A 15,858-nucleotide genomic window follows, 5' to 3' on the forward strand; every position below is an offset into this window, starting at 1 on the left:
AGAAAGAGAAAGAGAGAGAGAGACCTTCACCCTCCAAACAGAGTCTATTGTGAAAGGTGTCGGTTTTTATGTATAACTGTAGATACCTATTTAATATGGCTGTCAACATGTCTCTTTTCAGTCTATTCACATGTGAAAAATAGGCGAGATGCCGAACCCCTAGAGGAGCACCGAGGCGAGAGACCCACACGTGGCCGAAAACCAAGATGTTTGGATCACATCAATCCACACACACACAGGCATAGAAGAGTAAAACGCACACAGGCTGAAAATCTGTGTGTTGCACCTCTGAACGAACCCAGCATCGATATACATGGACGACAATATTCTGATATTAACCAGAGAAACAATATTCTTTAACAATAGCAAGAGCAGGTTCTGATGAGCAGCAGAATCCAGACTCCACTGAGCTCTGTGGTCGTGAGTTTGCTCGGTTGTCTGTGTTGTTTGAGTTTCCTCTGACTGTTGCCTGACTGTTATCTCTGTGTTTTCACTTTAGTAGAAGGTCAGGAAATAACTCAATATATTTGGTGCAGATCCAGGAATCTTATTTTCAGAAATACATAATTTCACTTAATTCATGGATCCAGATAAAACAATTATAAATAAAACAATCCTGCATGTTAAGGCTGCTGATATTTATGAGCAGTTTGTTGCAGAACCAAATTAAAATCCTGATCCAGTGAACTTTAATATGGTTTCACAAGGAGACTGCAGGGCCTTCAGGGGGAGTATGCGCTCTACTTGTTACCTTTCTACTTCAAGTATGCTGTGAGAATAATTGTCCCTTGAGCTTTCACAACTGTAAAACCTGTCTGCTATCATTATTATCCTTCATGAGAAAACTCAGAGACAGCCGCGGTTGACATGCCGACGGGAAAAGTTCTTACACCAGAAAAACAATATTCTTAAACAATAGCAAGAGCAGGTTCTGATGAGCTTCACCCAGATAACGTCACACAGCAGAATCCAGACTCCACTGAGCTCTGTGGTCGTGAGTTTGCTCGGTTGTCTGTGTTGTTTGAGTTTCCTCTGACTGTTGCCTGACTGTTATCTCTGTGCTGTCACCGAGTTGTCAGGGCATCGTCACGGCGACGCTACAGCGCTGTCACAGTGTTTTCTCAAACCACTGTCACAGTCTTGTCCTGAGTGTTGTCACATTGTTTTCACATCGTTGACCCAGTGTTGTCCCATCACTGTCCCGGTGGTGTCACTTGGTCCTGGACAGCCGCAACAAACACAAGTTCTCTTTTCCCTCCAGCCGGGTGTGAACTGGTTCTGTAAAGTCCCAGTGAAACCACAGCTACAGGCTCTTTCCCTTCAGTAACGTAATGTATTTCTGATTGAAACAGAGCACAGGGGAGGTGCATAACGATGGGAGCGGATTTGATTAAATTCCTCAGATGTGATGGGCGAGCGCTCCAGAGTCAGCTTGTTGTGATGAATACATGAATGAATTAGACCTGGACCACGCTTCCTTTTGGAAATCTAAACATAGCTTTTTTTTTTTTCAAATGACACACAACCCCTGCGTGACACTGACAACTAGCATCCAACGGCTAACAGCTAAGTGCAGCCATCACGAGATTGAAACTTGAAATGTATTCCACTTTGGAGGTCTTTGCAGGGCGGATTGAAGCAGTTGGAATAATCATCCATTATGTCTATGTCCACTCTAGACCATGTGTTTTGGTAATTGCACAATTCCACAGGCATCTCCTCCTGCAGGCCGGAGTGCATTCTGCCCATCGCGTGGACAATGCTCCCCGCCCACTGCACAGCGGCTCCACAAAGCAGAGGAGTTCAGTCAGTCGCTGTCTCCACAGACCCAGGGAGTCTTTTGTCCCTCAGGCCATAAAGACTCTTCAATGCCTCCCGGCAATACTGGAATTATAGTGACTATCATTCTGCCTCTGCTGCTGAACTGTCACTCACTGGATATGTTTGCCCTTTGTGCAAAACTCTGCAGTCTCCTATATTTTCTTTTATGGTCATATATTTATCCAATTCAGAACTTTACTCCTATATACGTCGTATTCTCGCTACTATTTTTATGTCACAGTTTTTTCAGTGTGTCTTTCCTCTTGTGTGTTTTACATGTTTTGTGTTAATAGAAGTTCTGCAAATACTATTCACCCCAAGTCAGTTTCTTTTCGATCTAACTCCTGAAGGCATGTACACAAGAGACCAAGAGCACTTGTTACATACATTCTTGATGACTGCTAGGAAAATGGTGACAATAAAAAGGTTGAATCCACAGCCACCTACAGTGGCACAGTGGAAACAGAAGCTGAGGGAGGAGTATGGAACGGAGGCTTTAACTGCTCAATTACAATTAAGGTCTGATGTTTTTGTGAGGAGGTGGGAACCTATTGCAGGATACCTCTCTAACTGAGGGGAATCCTGTGGTACGATGGAATGTCTTAACTGTCCATTTATTTATTTATTATTTTTCACTAATCAGTCTGTCATATATAATTTGTGATGTTGTCAAGGAATGTTTGTGTTTCTCTTCAATAAAGTTCTAAACAAAAAAAGTTCTGCAAAGTTGAAAAGTCTTTAACAAACGTAACTATGGGTATTTTTTCCCCGTAGAAACATCGCAATAAAAGTCCTGAATAAACCTCACCGGGCTGTTTACCTTGCTCCAGGTCACTCTGGTTGTCGGGTCCTCGTTTCCCTGACAGGGGACGAGCAGGGTCCGGCCGGCCTCCTGTCGGTACTGCCTCTCCGGGGTCACGCTGAATGATGGAGGGTCCTAAAGATTGAAAAAACAATTTAGCTGAATCAAGGAGATTGCAGGAAAAGCCAACAATGGAATTTTTAAGACTGGATTACTGCCGCGTTGGCCAAGATTATCTTAATAACAAGAGGATTAGCCGCACAATTAACTCCCAAACTGTGCTGCCATTGTCGTGCGAAGAAGTTGACTTCCATTAACGCCGGGGGGGGGGGGGGGGGGGGGCTCACACGTCGGAGCGAAAAGGTCAATAAAATGTCGTTTTTGTGAAGTTTGTTAATGCGCTGTGACAGATGCCGTTGTGGTTAATTAAAAAGCACAGCGGTGTGTGGACGGACTGTTTGACTGGAACTAGAAGGACAGACTCACCAGTGGGTTCTGAGTTTCCTGGTGTTTAAAACTCAGGATATGTAGGCTTCTTTACGATATGCATTTCAAATGATGTTATGTAATGTACAGCATCGCTACACTGACTGACCCCGGTGACCCCGAGTGCTCACTCACCTGCAGAATCACATTGGTGGGCCCAGATGAACCCATGCTGCCGTAGCTGTTGGTCGGAGTGCACGTGTACACGCCGGCTGCATCATCATTGACTGTGGCCATGAACAAGGAGCCCAGCGGCGTCAAGGTCCAACCTGGATACTGGAAGAAAAGCACAACGCCCATAAACTCCACTTGGAGATGGAAGGAGCCGGCACAGTCTCTTAAACGATGCATAGCTTTAAAAAACTTAAGTTAGAAGTATGGGGAAAAGCTTAAAGAGCTAAAAGGCAAGGGGAGGCTGTAGCAACTCCAAAGCCACAGCTCTGTTTAAAGGATTTACAGAAATAATGTTTCTGATATCTGCCTGCCTCAGTCCTGCAGTGGTTAAGTACTCGATTCCCCACTGGGCAGATTATTTCCAAACTTCTTTTTAAAAAATCAGAAATTATTCGTTCAAGCCGAAGCTGCTTTTTGCAAGATGGTATCCGACGAGATGAAGTGAGATCCTGTTCTGTTCTCTTGATTAGAAAATTGGGAAGCATTTGCATTTAAAGCAGGTACATTTCTTACTCCTTTTTTCCCCATTAAGCGGCAGCTAAGGGCTCGTCTTGTGCTTTGATTGAGCAAAAAAAAAAACAACAACCTCCCACTCGGTTTAATGAAGGCAAAAAAACTGCTATTATCCTTCCCCCCAGAATGAGGCTGTGAGGAAAGAAGCATGACTGTGGGTATCAGCGCTTGTGACATCCAGGGTGGAATTGGAATAATTGGCAGAATAACATTCCGACGCCTGTGTCCTGCTCTACAGGAATCTATCACATTTCCTGCGGTGCTTCTCATCCACCATCATGTCCATCGCTCAGACCAAAGTGTCGGCGAGGGGAGGGGGGGGGTCAACGCAGCATGTGAGGACTGTGGTTTGGAATTAAAAACAAAGGAAATGTTTTTTAAAAGCTCTTACTTTGGAATAGAAAGAAGCGCATATTAATTTCTAATGTGAAATCACGAGGAGTTAAAGAAAAGGCCTGGATGTGACGCCCTCTGCTCCTCGTCCGTAATGGCTCCTCCACCCATTCCTCTAATGAGGGGAGGGTTGATTGAAGTGAAAGATATAAAAAAAAAAAAAAAAGAAGGAGAATGAAAGTGGGCAATAAGGAGTTCCTCTGGGATTCCTTCAAAAGCTTTTAGGGTTGAACAGACCGTCCCCGTCCATAATGATATAGTTGATTGAATGACTTTGAAATTGAAAACCTGAAATATCCAACGAAGAGGCTCCGACGCTGTAACAGCAGTAAAGTGAGCATTCAGTTGTTCCACTGTTGAGCTGAGGAGGAAAACGTTTGCATGAAGAGCTGCTAATGGCGGCGGCTCTATATTCCTGTTGTCAGCAGCGGTGGCGCTCAAAGAAAACTAATGCAGGCCGAGGCTTCCCTGTGAGGTTTGCTGCCGATAGAGGGAGAACCAATACAGAGCGGTGCCACAGGAATACGAGTTAGAGCGTTACTGTGACCGTGCCTCCGTGTGGAGATTCGTCATTTTTATTACCAAGGACAGATCCAGCGGTTCTCCATCCTTTGTCCAATCCACGCGGAGCAGCGGAGGCTGAGCCGCCGCCGGGCAGCTGACCACGCCGTCCATCCCGGTGGGAAGGTACGTGTCCTCAGGCATCGGAAGAGCCAGGGCCGGGTCTGAGTGGAGGAAATGGAGGAAAATCACCTACTTTGAAACAAATAAACTACAAAACCTGCAGCACTGCTCCTGAGCCATGACTTCTAAATTCATTCTAAGAGCAGATCTCCTCCATGCGTGCCTGTGTTTTGCTCCTTTTATTTACCGCAGCCGACTGAGAGTGTCTCAGGGGTTTAACAGGTTTACACACAAGAGACAAATATTCAGAGGAAAAGTCTACATTGCCAACTTTTACGGTTTCGGTAAATATCCAGTTATTTCTGTTTTTCTGGAATCACTAAAGGATGGTTTACATCTGTAAACAAGTAAACAGGCTTATATATTCATTTATGATGAGTTAAACTCAAACAATCACAGACTTCAGGTAATTATGTGATCACACAGAACTAATCTCTGCTGAACTTGATAGTCATGCTTAGAAGTTGTTTTTAAGGACTTTTAAAATGAGTTAGGAATTTCAAGGGAAACTACAGTCAAGTTTTCAAAATGTGACTAAATATGAAACCAGCATGTTAAGAGAAAAATTATTAAAATCTCCATCTGTAAATGTGTTGAGAGGTAAAACACAAGCTAAGCTTTCCACCAACTTTTTTACATCGTAGCCCAACCAGTGGGAGATGTAATTTAGTGTAACTTTAAATGGTTATAATAGTATAATAGTATAATAGTTCATCATTTATTCAAAATGGTTAAATTAATCTTAAATTAAGTACTTAAGAGAAAATTACTTTTTATTAACTGTGTTGAAATTCTAAGAAAAATAAGATTATATATAAAAACCAGAAGAACAGAGGAAATATAAAAGAAAGCCGAGATACTCGACGTCTCTCGAGGCCTCACACACACGACATTAACTAAAGACTGAACCTACGCATCACGGTGAGGTTGGCGGAGGCCGTGGGGGGGGTCAGCAGGCCGTTGCTCGGCATGCAGGTGTAGTTCCCAGAATCCTCGGGGACGAGCCTGGAGATGAGCAGGGTTCCATCCACCATGATCTTCACCCGCGTTTTCAAAGACCTGTCGGTAAAAACACACGGGAATTCTTTATCGTGTGAAAAAAAGAAAAGAACAAACCAGCTGCTTGAGAATATCAGCGAGAGGTAAATCAGCTCCTGCATGCGAGTGAAGTCAAACAGGTTCTCAGAGAATCAACAGTGTGGGAGTGATTCTTTTTCCTTTTTTTTTCTTTCCTTGCCGTGAGTTATTCACCAGAGTGCAGATGGAGGATTAGGAAAAATTCATTTCAATTCAGTTGGAGTGGGAAGACAAGGGCCCACTCATTTCATTTTATACATTCTTACATTTACAGAGAAGCAGAGAGAGAGAGAGAGAGAGAGAGAACCCGAGCACATCACACGCTGCTCACGCTGGTGATGATCACCGATTGTGGGAAGACTCGCAGTCACACATTTGAGCTAATTAGCATGTAGGTCAGACGGTAAACAACCTGGATCACTTCCCATCACTTCCTCTCCCCCCTCCCCCTCGCAGCAGCACCAGCAGGAACCCGTGTGACCGAGGGCTGCTGTCCTCCGAGCTCCATTTACCAATATTTTGTGTGTTAGCGATGACTCGGGTGAGTAATGTGAGGGGGTTTCGCTCACAGAGACAAACTCGTGGAGAATTATCACCGACTCCACAGCTCTACAGAGCCTGTTAGAGCTCACTCATGTGGTTTTATGGCACATTTACTGTTTCGGTGAGAGCGCTCTCATCAAAAACACCCGTTTCCATATGCGGCAGCGGCAGCAGCAGATGGAAATGTTCAGGAAACAAGTGATAACAAACCCAGTGTTCACTACCTGCTCAGCAACACACAGCAGACAGAACAAACACAGGTTGACCAACAGGCTAGAAGCCAAATATATGTAATTTACAGTCATTTAAATAAAGCTTATTCTCATACATTTGAGAAGCAGAGAATGTTTGGGCTTTTGTGATTGAAACACAACTAAAACAGTAGTCCTAACTGGAAGGAATTTGGCTGGAAGCTTAAAATGAGATACTTCAGAACTCCACTTATAACCTCCAAATGGAGCATCACATCAGCACATTGATGGAGGGGTTGTGGCAAGGTGGGAGACCATACACACATATTTTGGGAATGTCCAAAGCTATCAGAATACTGGCAAAAAATACAAAAGGAACTAAAAACTTGTTTATTTATAGACATACCATTAGAACCATCACACTTCATTTTAGGGATACTGCCTGATAACCTTGAAGAAAACAGCCAGACAAAACTTCTTTTAAGAGCAAACAGAGTAATAACAGCCTCCTGGCTGAAGCTACAGCCCCCCACAATAACCCAATGGAGGGGTAGAATTCAAGATATGTACAGGATGGAATACTTGAGTGCCCTATTACAACTGAAACAGAGGTTTTTAAAAACAACTGGTCCCCGATTGCTCTACATTTCCATCTGATATGAGCAATATATATATAGATATATTGCTTTTGTTTTCCCTTTGTTTTCCCTTTTAAGCAATGGACATAAGCAGGCCATGCTATTTCAGAATATTGTCTTGATGTAATGTTATGTGAGATGTATTGTGTCTGTGGAATATTGTTAATCAGTAACTTGATTCTGATATATCTGGATCATGATGGCTTGGAACCGAGACATACATGGACAGTTAACCCCAGTAACCTAAGACTTGTACCTGTGATACCTAATTTCATGTTAAAAACGATGTACTGTATGACTGTATTCGACAAAAGGAAATAAAAAGAAGTTCAAAAAAAGAAACACAACTTAAACAATATAAAAATCAATTAGCCATTCATCAGCAGTTAATTAAATGATTAAGGGACTAATTGTCGCACCGAACACTAATCACAGCGACTTTATAAAAGTAAAGGTTAGTCAGCAAATGATTTAGTTTTACATCACAGTCTTTAAGGTATGAATCAAATCCACACCTCAGACTCAGGTGAATAAAATCAATAATGAAAAAAACTGAGGCTTCATTCAACCTAAAAAACAAAGTGCAGGATAGTTGAGGGCGTGACTGAAGAAAAACTAAAGAGAAAGCCAGGTCTGACATTTCCAAAGTGCAGCTCAGAAGGGACGAATCCGGGATTCTTTTTAAATGAGGGGGCACAGGAAGGACCAGGACACAGAGGGCTCCTGGGAAATCAGAAAATTCCATCAGATATAAACAAAAACAGCAGTGTTGACAATTAGCTTCGAACACGCTAGGCAGAATTTCCAGATTCTGACATTACTGTATCCTATTAATACAGCTGCACTTTAGTTTTTACCTCGGGACGCACAAAAGAGTTTATAGATCGTAGATAATCAGAATAATCCCAACAGCTTTATCCATCAGCTCCAAAAAGCCTCTTTACTTCCTGGTCACCATCAGGCTGAGCATTAACCTGCGGGTGTCACCGCCATGAATAATCGTCCGTGTGACAGAAGTAAAGCAAATTAAACGCTCCGTCTGCACACCTGACCCCCGTCCCAGCTGAGGTTTGTCTGTTAGGAACGTTCGATTTTCTGGAGGCCGGGAAATCACCAAGCGTTTCCCCCCCGCTGGCTCGGATCTCCTCCCTGGAGCCGAGACGCTCACTCATCGCTTCACAGTCTCAGGCCAATTTCATTCTTTTCTTCTGAATCTGCACGACTGAAGCATTTTCTTCTGCCTTTTCTTTCATATTGTTCTTTTATTAGTCTCTTTTCTCACAGACTCTTTAATAAGTCTGTTTATGTTCAAGTCAAAAACCAATTATTATTCAACTTATTCCGTCTAACATGTGAAACAAGCGACTATATAAACATTTAGCAGATGTGGGCTAACATAAGCATTTGTTTGGAATCAGGTGTTTGAAGATTTGATAAATTTAAGTCCAACAGTCAGAAAGAAAAATATCTGAGCTTTTCTTTTTTTACCTTTTGCTTCCCAGCAGATGATAATAGAGCTGAGGCTGAACCATAAAGGTAATGTACTGAAAAACTCAATGTTAGATACATATACCTATGGAAGTATAAAGATATATATACTTCTCCGTACTCTGCGTTTATTTTGTCAGTATCTTGCGAACGTCGTCTCTAATATTAATGTCATTAATATTAAAGTTAAACTGTTTGTCCCTTCAGATCATCAGACCGATCAATGAGCAGGTTCACACTGGAGTGATGCTGTCACGCAGGATACAGCTGCTCCTCCGAGATCCCCCCCATCCCCCCCCCCATCTCCTCTGAGACACATTTAAGGGATTGGAGCAACCCCCTGACGGTGACGGACCACGATCAATTTCAGGGTCGTGAACCTGGGGGGGGGGGGGGGGGGACGGAGGAGCGAGGAAGGGAGGAAATGTAATTAGCAGAATGGAAAGCTTCCTCTGAGTTCACTTCCACATCGCTGCAGCGAGGAGGGAAGTACTTCCACTGGAGGTCAGGAAGAAACAAGGTGTTAAGCTGGTGCTGCTACTCCGAGATCTAACTGGATTGGACATGTGTTGGACAATATATAAATATTTGAGTTTTCGATTACGCAAAAATTACAGGATGGATTTCCACAAAGCTGCATGGAAGGATGGTCAGGAGAGAACCCATTAAGTTCCATCATGGATCCAGATCCAGGAATCTTTTTTCTCTCGCTTTCATATTGCCATTGGGTCATTTTTTACCATTTTCTTTTGATTTTCCGAAATAATACTTCCTTGATATTGATGAAACAATACAGACTTGTATTAGGGATCGGATATGTATACGCGTGTGCTGCAGATACAAATAAAAAATCTAGATCTAGTGAATTTAAACGTGGTTTCATAAGGAGACAGTTGGTGTGGACATGAGCTCTATTTCACTTTTATTTACACGTTTTTTGGGAGCTATGTGCTGATGTTCCCAGAAAGCATTATGTTGATATGTTATGTTAAACATAACCTGAGCATATTTTATCTATATAAATAAGCTCTTACTTTAGCAGCAGTCACTCAGCCTCCTCTGTTTCCACTGGGGAAATAAACATGTTCATATGATCCTACGTCTGTTCTCATAGTTCTGTAACTCAACAGAAAGAATTGCAAACATCCAAAGAGAGAAGCCGCGCTATCCTGACACAATGTCAACCCCCCGAGCTACGAACCTTGGTCTGTACGTTTTCTTATTTATTCTGATTGAATTTCACATCACAGGCTGCAAGAAAAGAAAGAAATCCACCTTTTATCATCTCAGGAATATTTGCCGATGCACAGCTCTCACTCTCCCGGAGAAATAAAGCTTCCTCTCATCACGCTCAGGCCTGATTACTTCCATTACCCATTAGCCACACCACTTATCCTCAGGAGGGTCGCAGGGGTGCTGGAGCCAATCCCAGCTGACGCCTGGCGAGAGGCGGAGCTACACACACCCCGGGGCGGGTTGCCAGACTATCACAGGTCTGACATATAGAGACAAACAACCCGTCACGCTCACATTCACACCTACGCGCAATTTAGAGTCGACAATAAACCAAACCTGCCCGACTCTGCACTGTGGGCGGGAGCTCCGGACTCCTCCTGCACCTCCTGCACCTCCTGCACCTCCTGCACCTCCTGCACTTAGAATCCTCCAACATCACAGCAGCTCTGGCCTTTCAGAGTATTGTGTGCAGCCAGAAAGAAAGAAAACTATTTATATCATAAATCAACTGGAATGGCACTCAGTGGAGCGTTTACCTCTGCCAAGGCCCAGCAGTTTAAAAAGCTTGGTGTGACATTCATTTGAATACAGTATATATATAAACTGTGGTTTTCCCAAGTGAATCCACATGATCTCAGCTACACACCGGTGGTAGTTACAGGTTTTGAGCCGTTTATTGTTACGGTACAGAAGCAGACAAAAGCCTTTATCCTCTATGAAACCACATTAAAATCCACGTGATGCAGATTTCTATTTGGATCTGAACCAAATTGCACACACTCATTAATATCAGTCATCTTAATTTGCCAGATTTATTTCATCAAGATGATACAGGCATGTAAAAATAACCTCCTTGGTTTCATTTGTTTATCTGTAAATTAGCAGGATTACACAAAAATGACATTTGTGTGAATCCAAATTAATCTGCAGGAATTTGGTTTCCCACTGAATTAATTCAATGTATGGCGGCAGCATGGGTTGCACGTGCACGCTCACAACCAGGAGAGAGAAGGTGCACAACTAAAGGTGAAACTATGAGGTCTGACTGTCAGCGGGGGGGGGCGACAGGTTGTTTGCAGGAGTACACAAACACGACATGAAAGAAGCTGGAAGGATGTATAATGAATGAAGGAAGTACCTATAAAATATGCTGCAGATCCATATCAGGGGTCGGATCAAGGAATTCGTTTTGCTCTTTAAAATTGCAAGATTTCTTGACATTTTCACCAATTTCCCAACAGACTAATTAATAATAAAACATTTAGGGGACTGAGATTTATGAGTGTGTACAATTTTAATTTACGGGCACTGTTATATGTTCTCTGCCGGGTGCTATTCCAGTTGTACAGTTTGATTAATATGGTTGTGCCGCTCTTACTATGTTACTTCCACATGCAAACGTCGGCCACCACAGCAGGAATCACCTGAGATGCTCCCTGGGGGGGGCAGCGCACCACTCTGCGCTCGTGAATAACAAAAACACGGAGCGGTGAGAATCTCCCGGAGGAGCCTCGGCGTCGCTGTGGAGTATTCTACCATCGCCAGCTAAGTGTTGCTATTTCAGTGCAAAGTGAAAATGAATTGGCAAACTCAAAGCTGAGAACATGGAGGAGTCACATCCAACATGAACAGACAATGGAGCGACAGGGTGAGGAGTTTCAGATGAGAGGGACTTTTTGGGGCTTTTTTCAGAGCTTGATGTATTATTGAGGAACAGTAAAACATTTAGAATTCATGGGTTTGACTCAAATGACTGTAAATTGTGTGGCTTCTGTGTAGAGTTGCAAAATTCCGGGAATATTCAAAGTTGGAAACTTTCCATGGGAATTAACGGGAATTAACGGGAATAAACTGGAAATGTTGTGGGTAATTTATACTAACTGTATTTACCTTGTCATATACAGACATAAATATAAACATTTTGTTGTGTCATAGGCTGATTTGAGCCCTGAGGAAACTTTGGGCACTTGACTATATGCTTCTGCATCGTTGTGTCATTCTTAACATAGGTCTTTGAACAGTATTTTCAAATGTACACAGCCTTTCCTTCTACATTGGATGGGGTGAAATGCCTCCACACATGAGATAGTGCACGTGGCATTGTTCTGTAGAATAAGATGAGAAAAAAGTTTGTAAAAAAACACTAATGCAATGCCAGAGATATAAATAGTTAGCCAAACAATTGGAATCGTCTGTTAACATATTTTACAATTGATAGATAAATGAATGGAGGCTAGATGAACAGATGAACAATCCTCAATCAGCATGCTAATATATTTTGCCCAGTAATATCATCGAAACTTACCTGACTAGTCCTGCACACTACAGCAGGCCTCAATAGCCCTGCTGTAGAGTGAAGGATGCTGGGAGTTATCTGTGCATGTGATGGTAGAATGCACAGTGGAGGGTTGAAACTCAACGTGCAGCGTGTGCTGCATTCCATACATCTTTAAAATAGAGTTTTGAATGATGTTTTTATTGCTCAGCGTTTAATTTGTATAGTTTTTTTTTTTTTTTAATTCCCAAAATTCCAGAGCTTAATATTCCCGTGGAAAGTTTCCGGAAAGTTTCCGGAAATTTACCGGAAACTTTCCGCCCCTTTGCAACCCTACTTCTGTGTGTGGACGTCCACCTGAAGCGGGACAGACGCTCCACATCAGCAGAAGTTTGAGAAGTTTTCTTCAGAGCAGTTTAACATCATGTGCTGATGACCTGGAGCAAAGCGGGCTGTCGCTCCGGTTTCCTGAGGACGCTCCTCTCACTCCATGTCACCTGTAGTGGAAAAATCCACCATTTGTTGTCAACATGTGAACAACTGTCAGACAGGCTTTTAAGAAATGTCACTTCTGTTACTTCGTAAGCCGACAGAGGCTGGTTCTCATGAGCAGTTTTCAGACGTGACCTCCAGAGGAACTCAGGGGGAATTGGGTCCGTTTGCCTTTCACAAAACTCAGCTGGAGGTTTTCGGCTCAGACGCAATCGCACCAGTAACATATCCTCTACACATCCTGATGAAAGAAACTCACTCACATATTGCAGGGACTGTCATCTTTGAGAGGAGCTGAGTAATTGTGCGTAGAAACTGTTTTCACGAAAGTTCGAGGGGTGTGAGCACGAGCTGAGGAAGTGATGTGTTTTAGTAGCAAGTAAAATAAGCGGTTTCTCACCACAGAGGAAACACTTAAGAGCAATAACTAGATAAAACACGTCAAAACATAAAAATATGATTCATCCCTTTTGTCTTTTTCACTTATAGTTCTGAGTCCACCCAGCAAGGTATGTTTCTATTCCTGTTTATCAGAATCAGAATCCTTTAATAGTCCCACAGTGGGGAAATTTGAGGGTTTTACAGCAGCAGCGCAGGCACAGGGCAACAAGAGCAAAAGAAAGAGCAAAACAACATAGTAAGAAACAAAAACAACAATGAGCAAAAAGAAAAAAGTAAACAGTAAATAAGCAAATAAATAGTAAGTAGTAGAACAACTAAACAATACAATTAAATAAGTAAATAATTAAATTAAATAATTAAATAAATTAAATTGCACGAATTGTGTTGTGTGTTCAATGGGATTATTTGTTTGTTAGCAGTATTATGTAAAAACTACTGGACTTATTACCACAAACCTATAGAATCTTTGAGTGGAGCCAGGATTTAAACATGGTTGAGGTAAGAGATATAAGATATAAGATCTTTGCATTCCCGTCTTAATCTGACTTCCCTTTGATAATGTCACAAAAAGTTTTGCGAGGGGTGTGAGTATGAGCTGAGGAAGTAATGTATTTTAGTAGCAAGTAAAATAAGCGGTTTCTCAGCACAGTGGAAACACTTACTAGATAAAACAGGTTAAAACATAAAAATATGATTCTTCCCTTTTGTCTATTTCACATATAGTCCACCCAGGAAGGTATGTTTCTATTCCCGTTTGCTTGTTAGCGGGATTATGTAAAAACTACTGGACTTATTACCACAAACCTATAGAATCTTTGAGTGGATCCAGAATTTAAACATGGTTGCGTAAGCTTTGGTTGAGATATAAGATATAAGATCTTTGCATTCACTTCTTAATCTGACTTCCCTTTGATAATGTCACAATTCCATTCTTCTTTTGATCTGTTTCACCTCTCTGTGACTGTTTTGTATAAAAAATGCAAAGTTGGGGTTTGAATGATGTGAAACCGCCGTTACTGTGCCACGATCTTTAGGAATAAAAACCCTCACACAGACACAAAGGCAACATTTCACTGCACCTGCTCCAGGTTTCAACACCAAACATCAAACGGTTCACGAGGCAACGCTTCGAGAACAAAGAGCAGCGGCGACACTCACTCTATGTGATGGACGTTCTCTCCACCTCTCTGCCACACGTAGGTCATGTTGGGGGGGTCGGCCACCGCCTGGCAGCGCAGAAGTGCATTCTGGGACATGTTGAGAGAGGCGCTTCTGGGAGGGACGACAATGACGGGCGGACCTAGAGAGAGAGGGAAGTTACAAAACATCACAAATTTAATTAGTTTGACATTAAAGTTCAGAGTCGGGTGAATGAAGGTGACGCAGACGATGGATCAGGATTATGTGGATTATTATTATAGTGACATCTTTGTGTTGTTTGTTAAATGTATTGAATAATCATCAGACGGGAGGTAAGGTGAAAAATGAACAAAAATGAAAAGAAATGTACAAAAATAGGTTTGTTGACAGGATGTTATACTTAAGTGCAACATTTTGCACGTAAGGATAAATACAATAAGTGTTTTGGTATAAAAGCTCCTGAGAATTATACAAACCATTAGAGAAGCAGTGTCAATCCCTTCAAGCAACAGGAAATTCACTGTGTTGTGATATTTGAATTGAACCAACAGTGCGAAGGTCAATCCGGGGTTTGACCGAAGAGAGTGAGAGAGTTTTAAAAACAATCAAAAACTGTAGTTATAATAAAAAGTATTTTCTAGCATATCCCTGAGATTCTGTGCTGTCAAATAAACGCCTCTCACAAGTCGTCCTCATGCTAACTAATCACATGCCATGTCACATCCATCACGCCCCTCCGCCGTGCCGACCGCAGACACGTGCACGTTCGGCAAAGAGCTAATAAAGGAGTCTCGTCACGCCACATGTGTCGTGTATTAATAACCACATGATCTCCGCAGCAGTCGTTACTGATCAGGTTTTTAATCGGGAACATCCCATGTATATTTATGCCCGAGTGACAGCTGAGGGGGTGAGGCAGACTCCATCCAGATGAGCCATTAGTCGGCAGTAATCCGTCCATGTGGCACGACCGTGGAACCGCACAACCAAAGCTCAGATAATGTGACTTGGAATGAAACGTATTAGAGCAGTGTGTACTCACAGTGAGTCAAAATCTGACCACCGAGACTGTGAGATTCCAAAAAAACGAATTGGAAAAACCTGAAGGTGCTAAAATACTTTGCCAACTCCCTCACCACGCTCTCTGTGGAGGAAACAGTAGGAGGACGAGTAGGAGTGAAGGAAGAAGTCAGAAATATACGATGCAGAGGCGTGTCGGTGTAATCCGGTGATCCACAGCAGCAGGTTTCTACATTCTACACGTATTTATATGCAACCACACACTTCTGTGAATGTGTCATGAGTCTAATAGGAACCGTGGAGATATTAGAAACTAGAATTACAGCCTTGCAACTTGTACGCCTCCACCAACCAGGGCTGCTTTCAAATCATTTTCTTTGCCAGATGCATGTGAAGTCACTTTGAGCTCTGAAATCTAATCAATTCATCTAGTACAAATGACAACTGGTCCAGATTTGAAGCCACCATGACCTTGACCTTTGA

The 15,858-nt window shown here is 42.5% G+C and overlaps 1 protein-coding gene across 1 annotated transcript in view; it reads right to left on the reverse strand.

Moving 5' to 3' along the window:
- igsf9a (immunoglobulin superfamily, member 9a) overlaps positions 1-15,858 on the reverse strand; it is a 55,663-nt gene that overhangs the window by 16,125 nt on the left and 23,680 nt on the right. The window contains exons 7-11 of the mRNA XM_061083245.1: positions 14,374-14,515; positions 5,787-5,932; positions 4,772-4,914; positions 3,245-3,385; positions 2,642-2,758 (exon numbers count right to left, since the gene is read on the reverse strand). Of these exons, the coding sequence (XP_060939228.1) occupies positions 2,642-2,758; positions 3,245-3,385; positions 4,772-4,914; positions 5,787-5,932; positions 14,374-14,515 (689 nt within the window). The remainder of the gene's footprint in view (positions 1-2,641; positions 2,759-3,244; positions 3,386-4,771; positions 4,915-5,786; positions 5,933-14,373; positions 14,516-15,858) is intronic.

This window comes from Limanda limanda, chromosome 1 (genome assembly GCF_963576545.1).
Source record: "Limanda limanda chromosome 1, fLimLim1.1, whole genome shotgun sequence".
Taxonomy (NCBI): Eukaryota; Metazoa; Chordata; class Actinopteri; order Pleuronectiformes; family Pleuronectidae; genus Limanda; species Limanda limanda.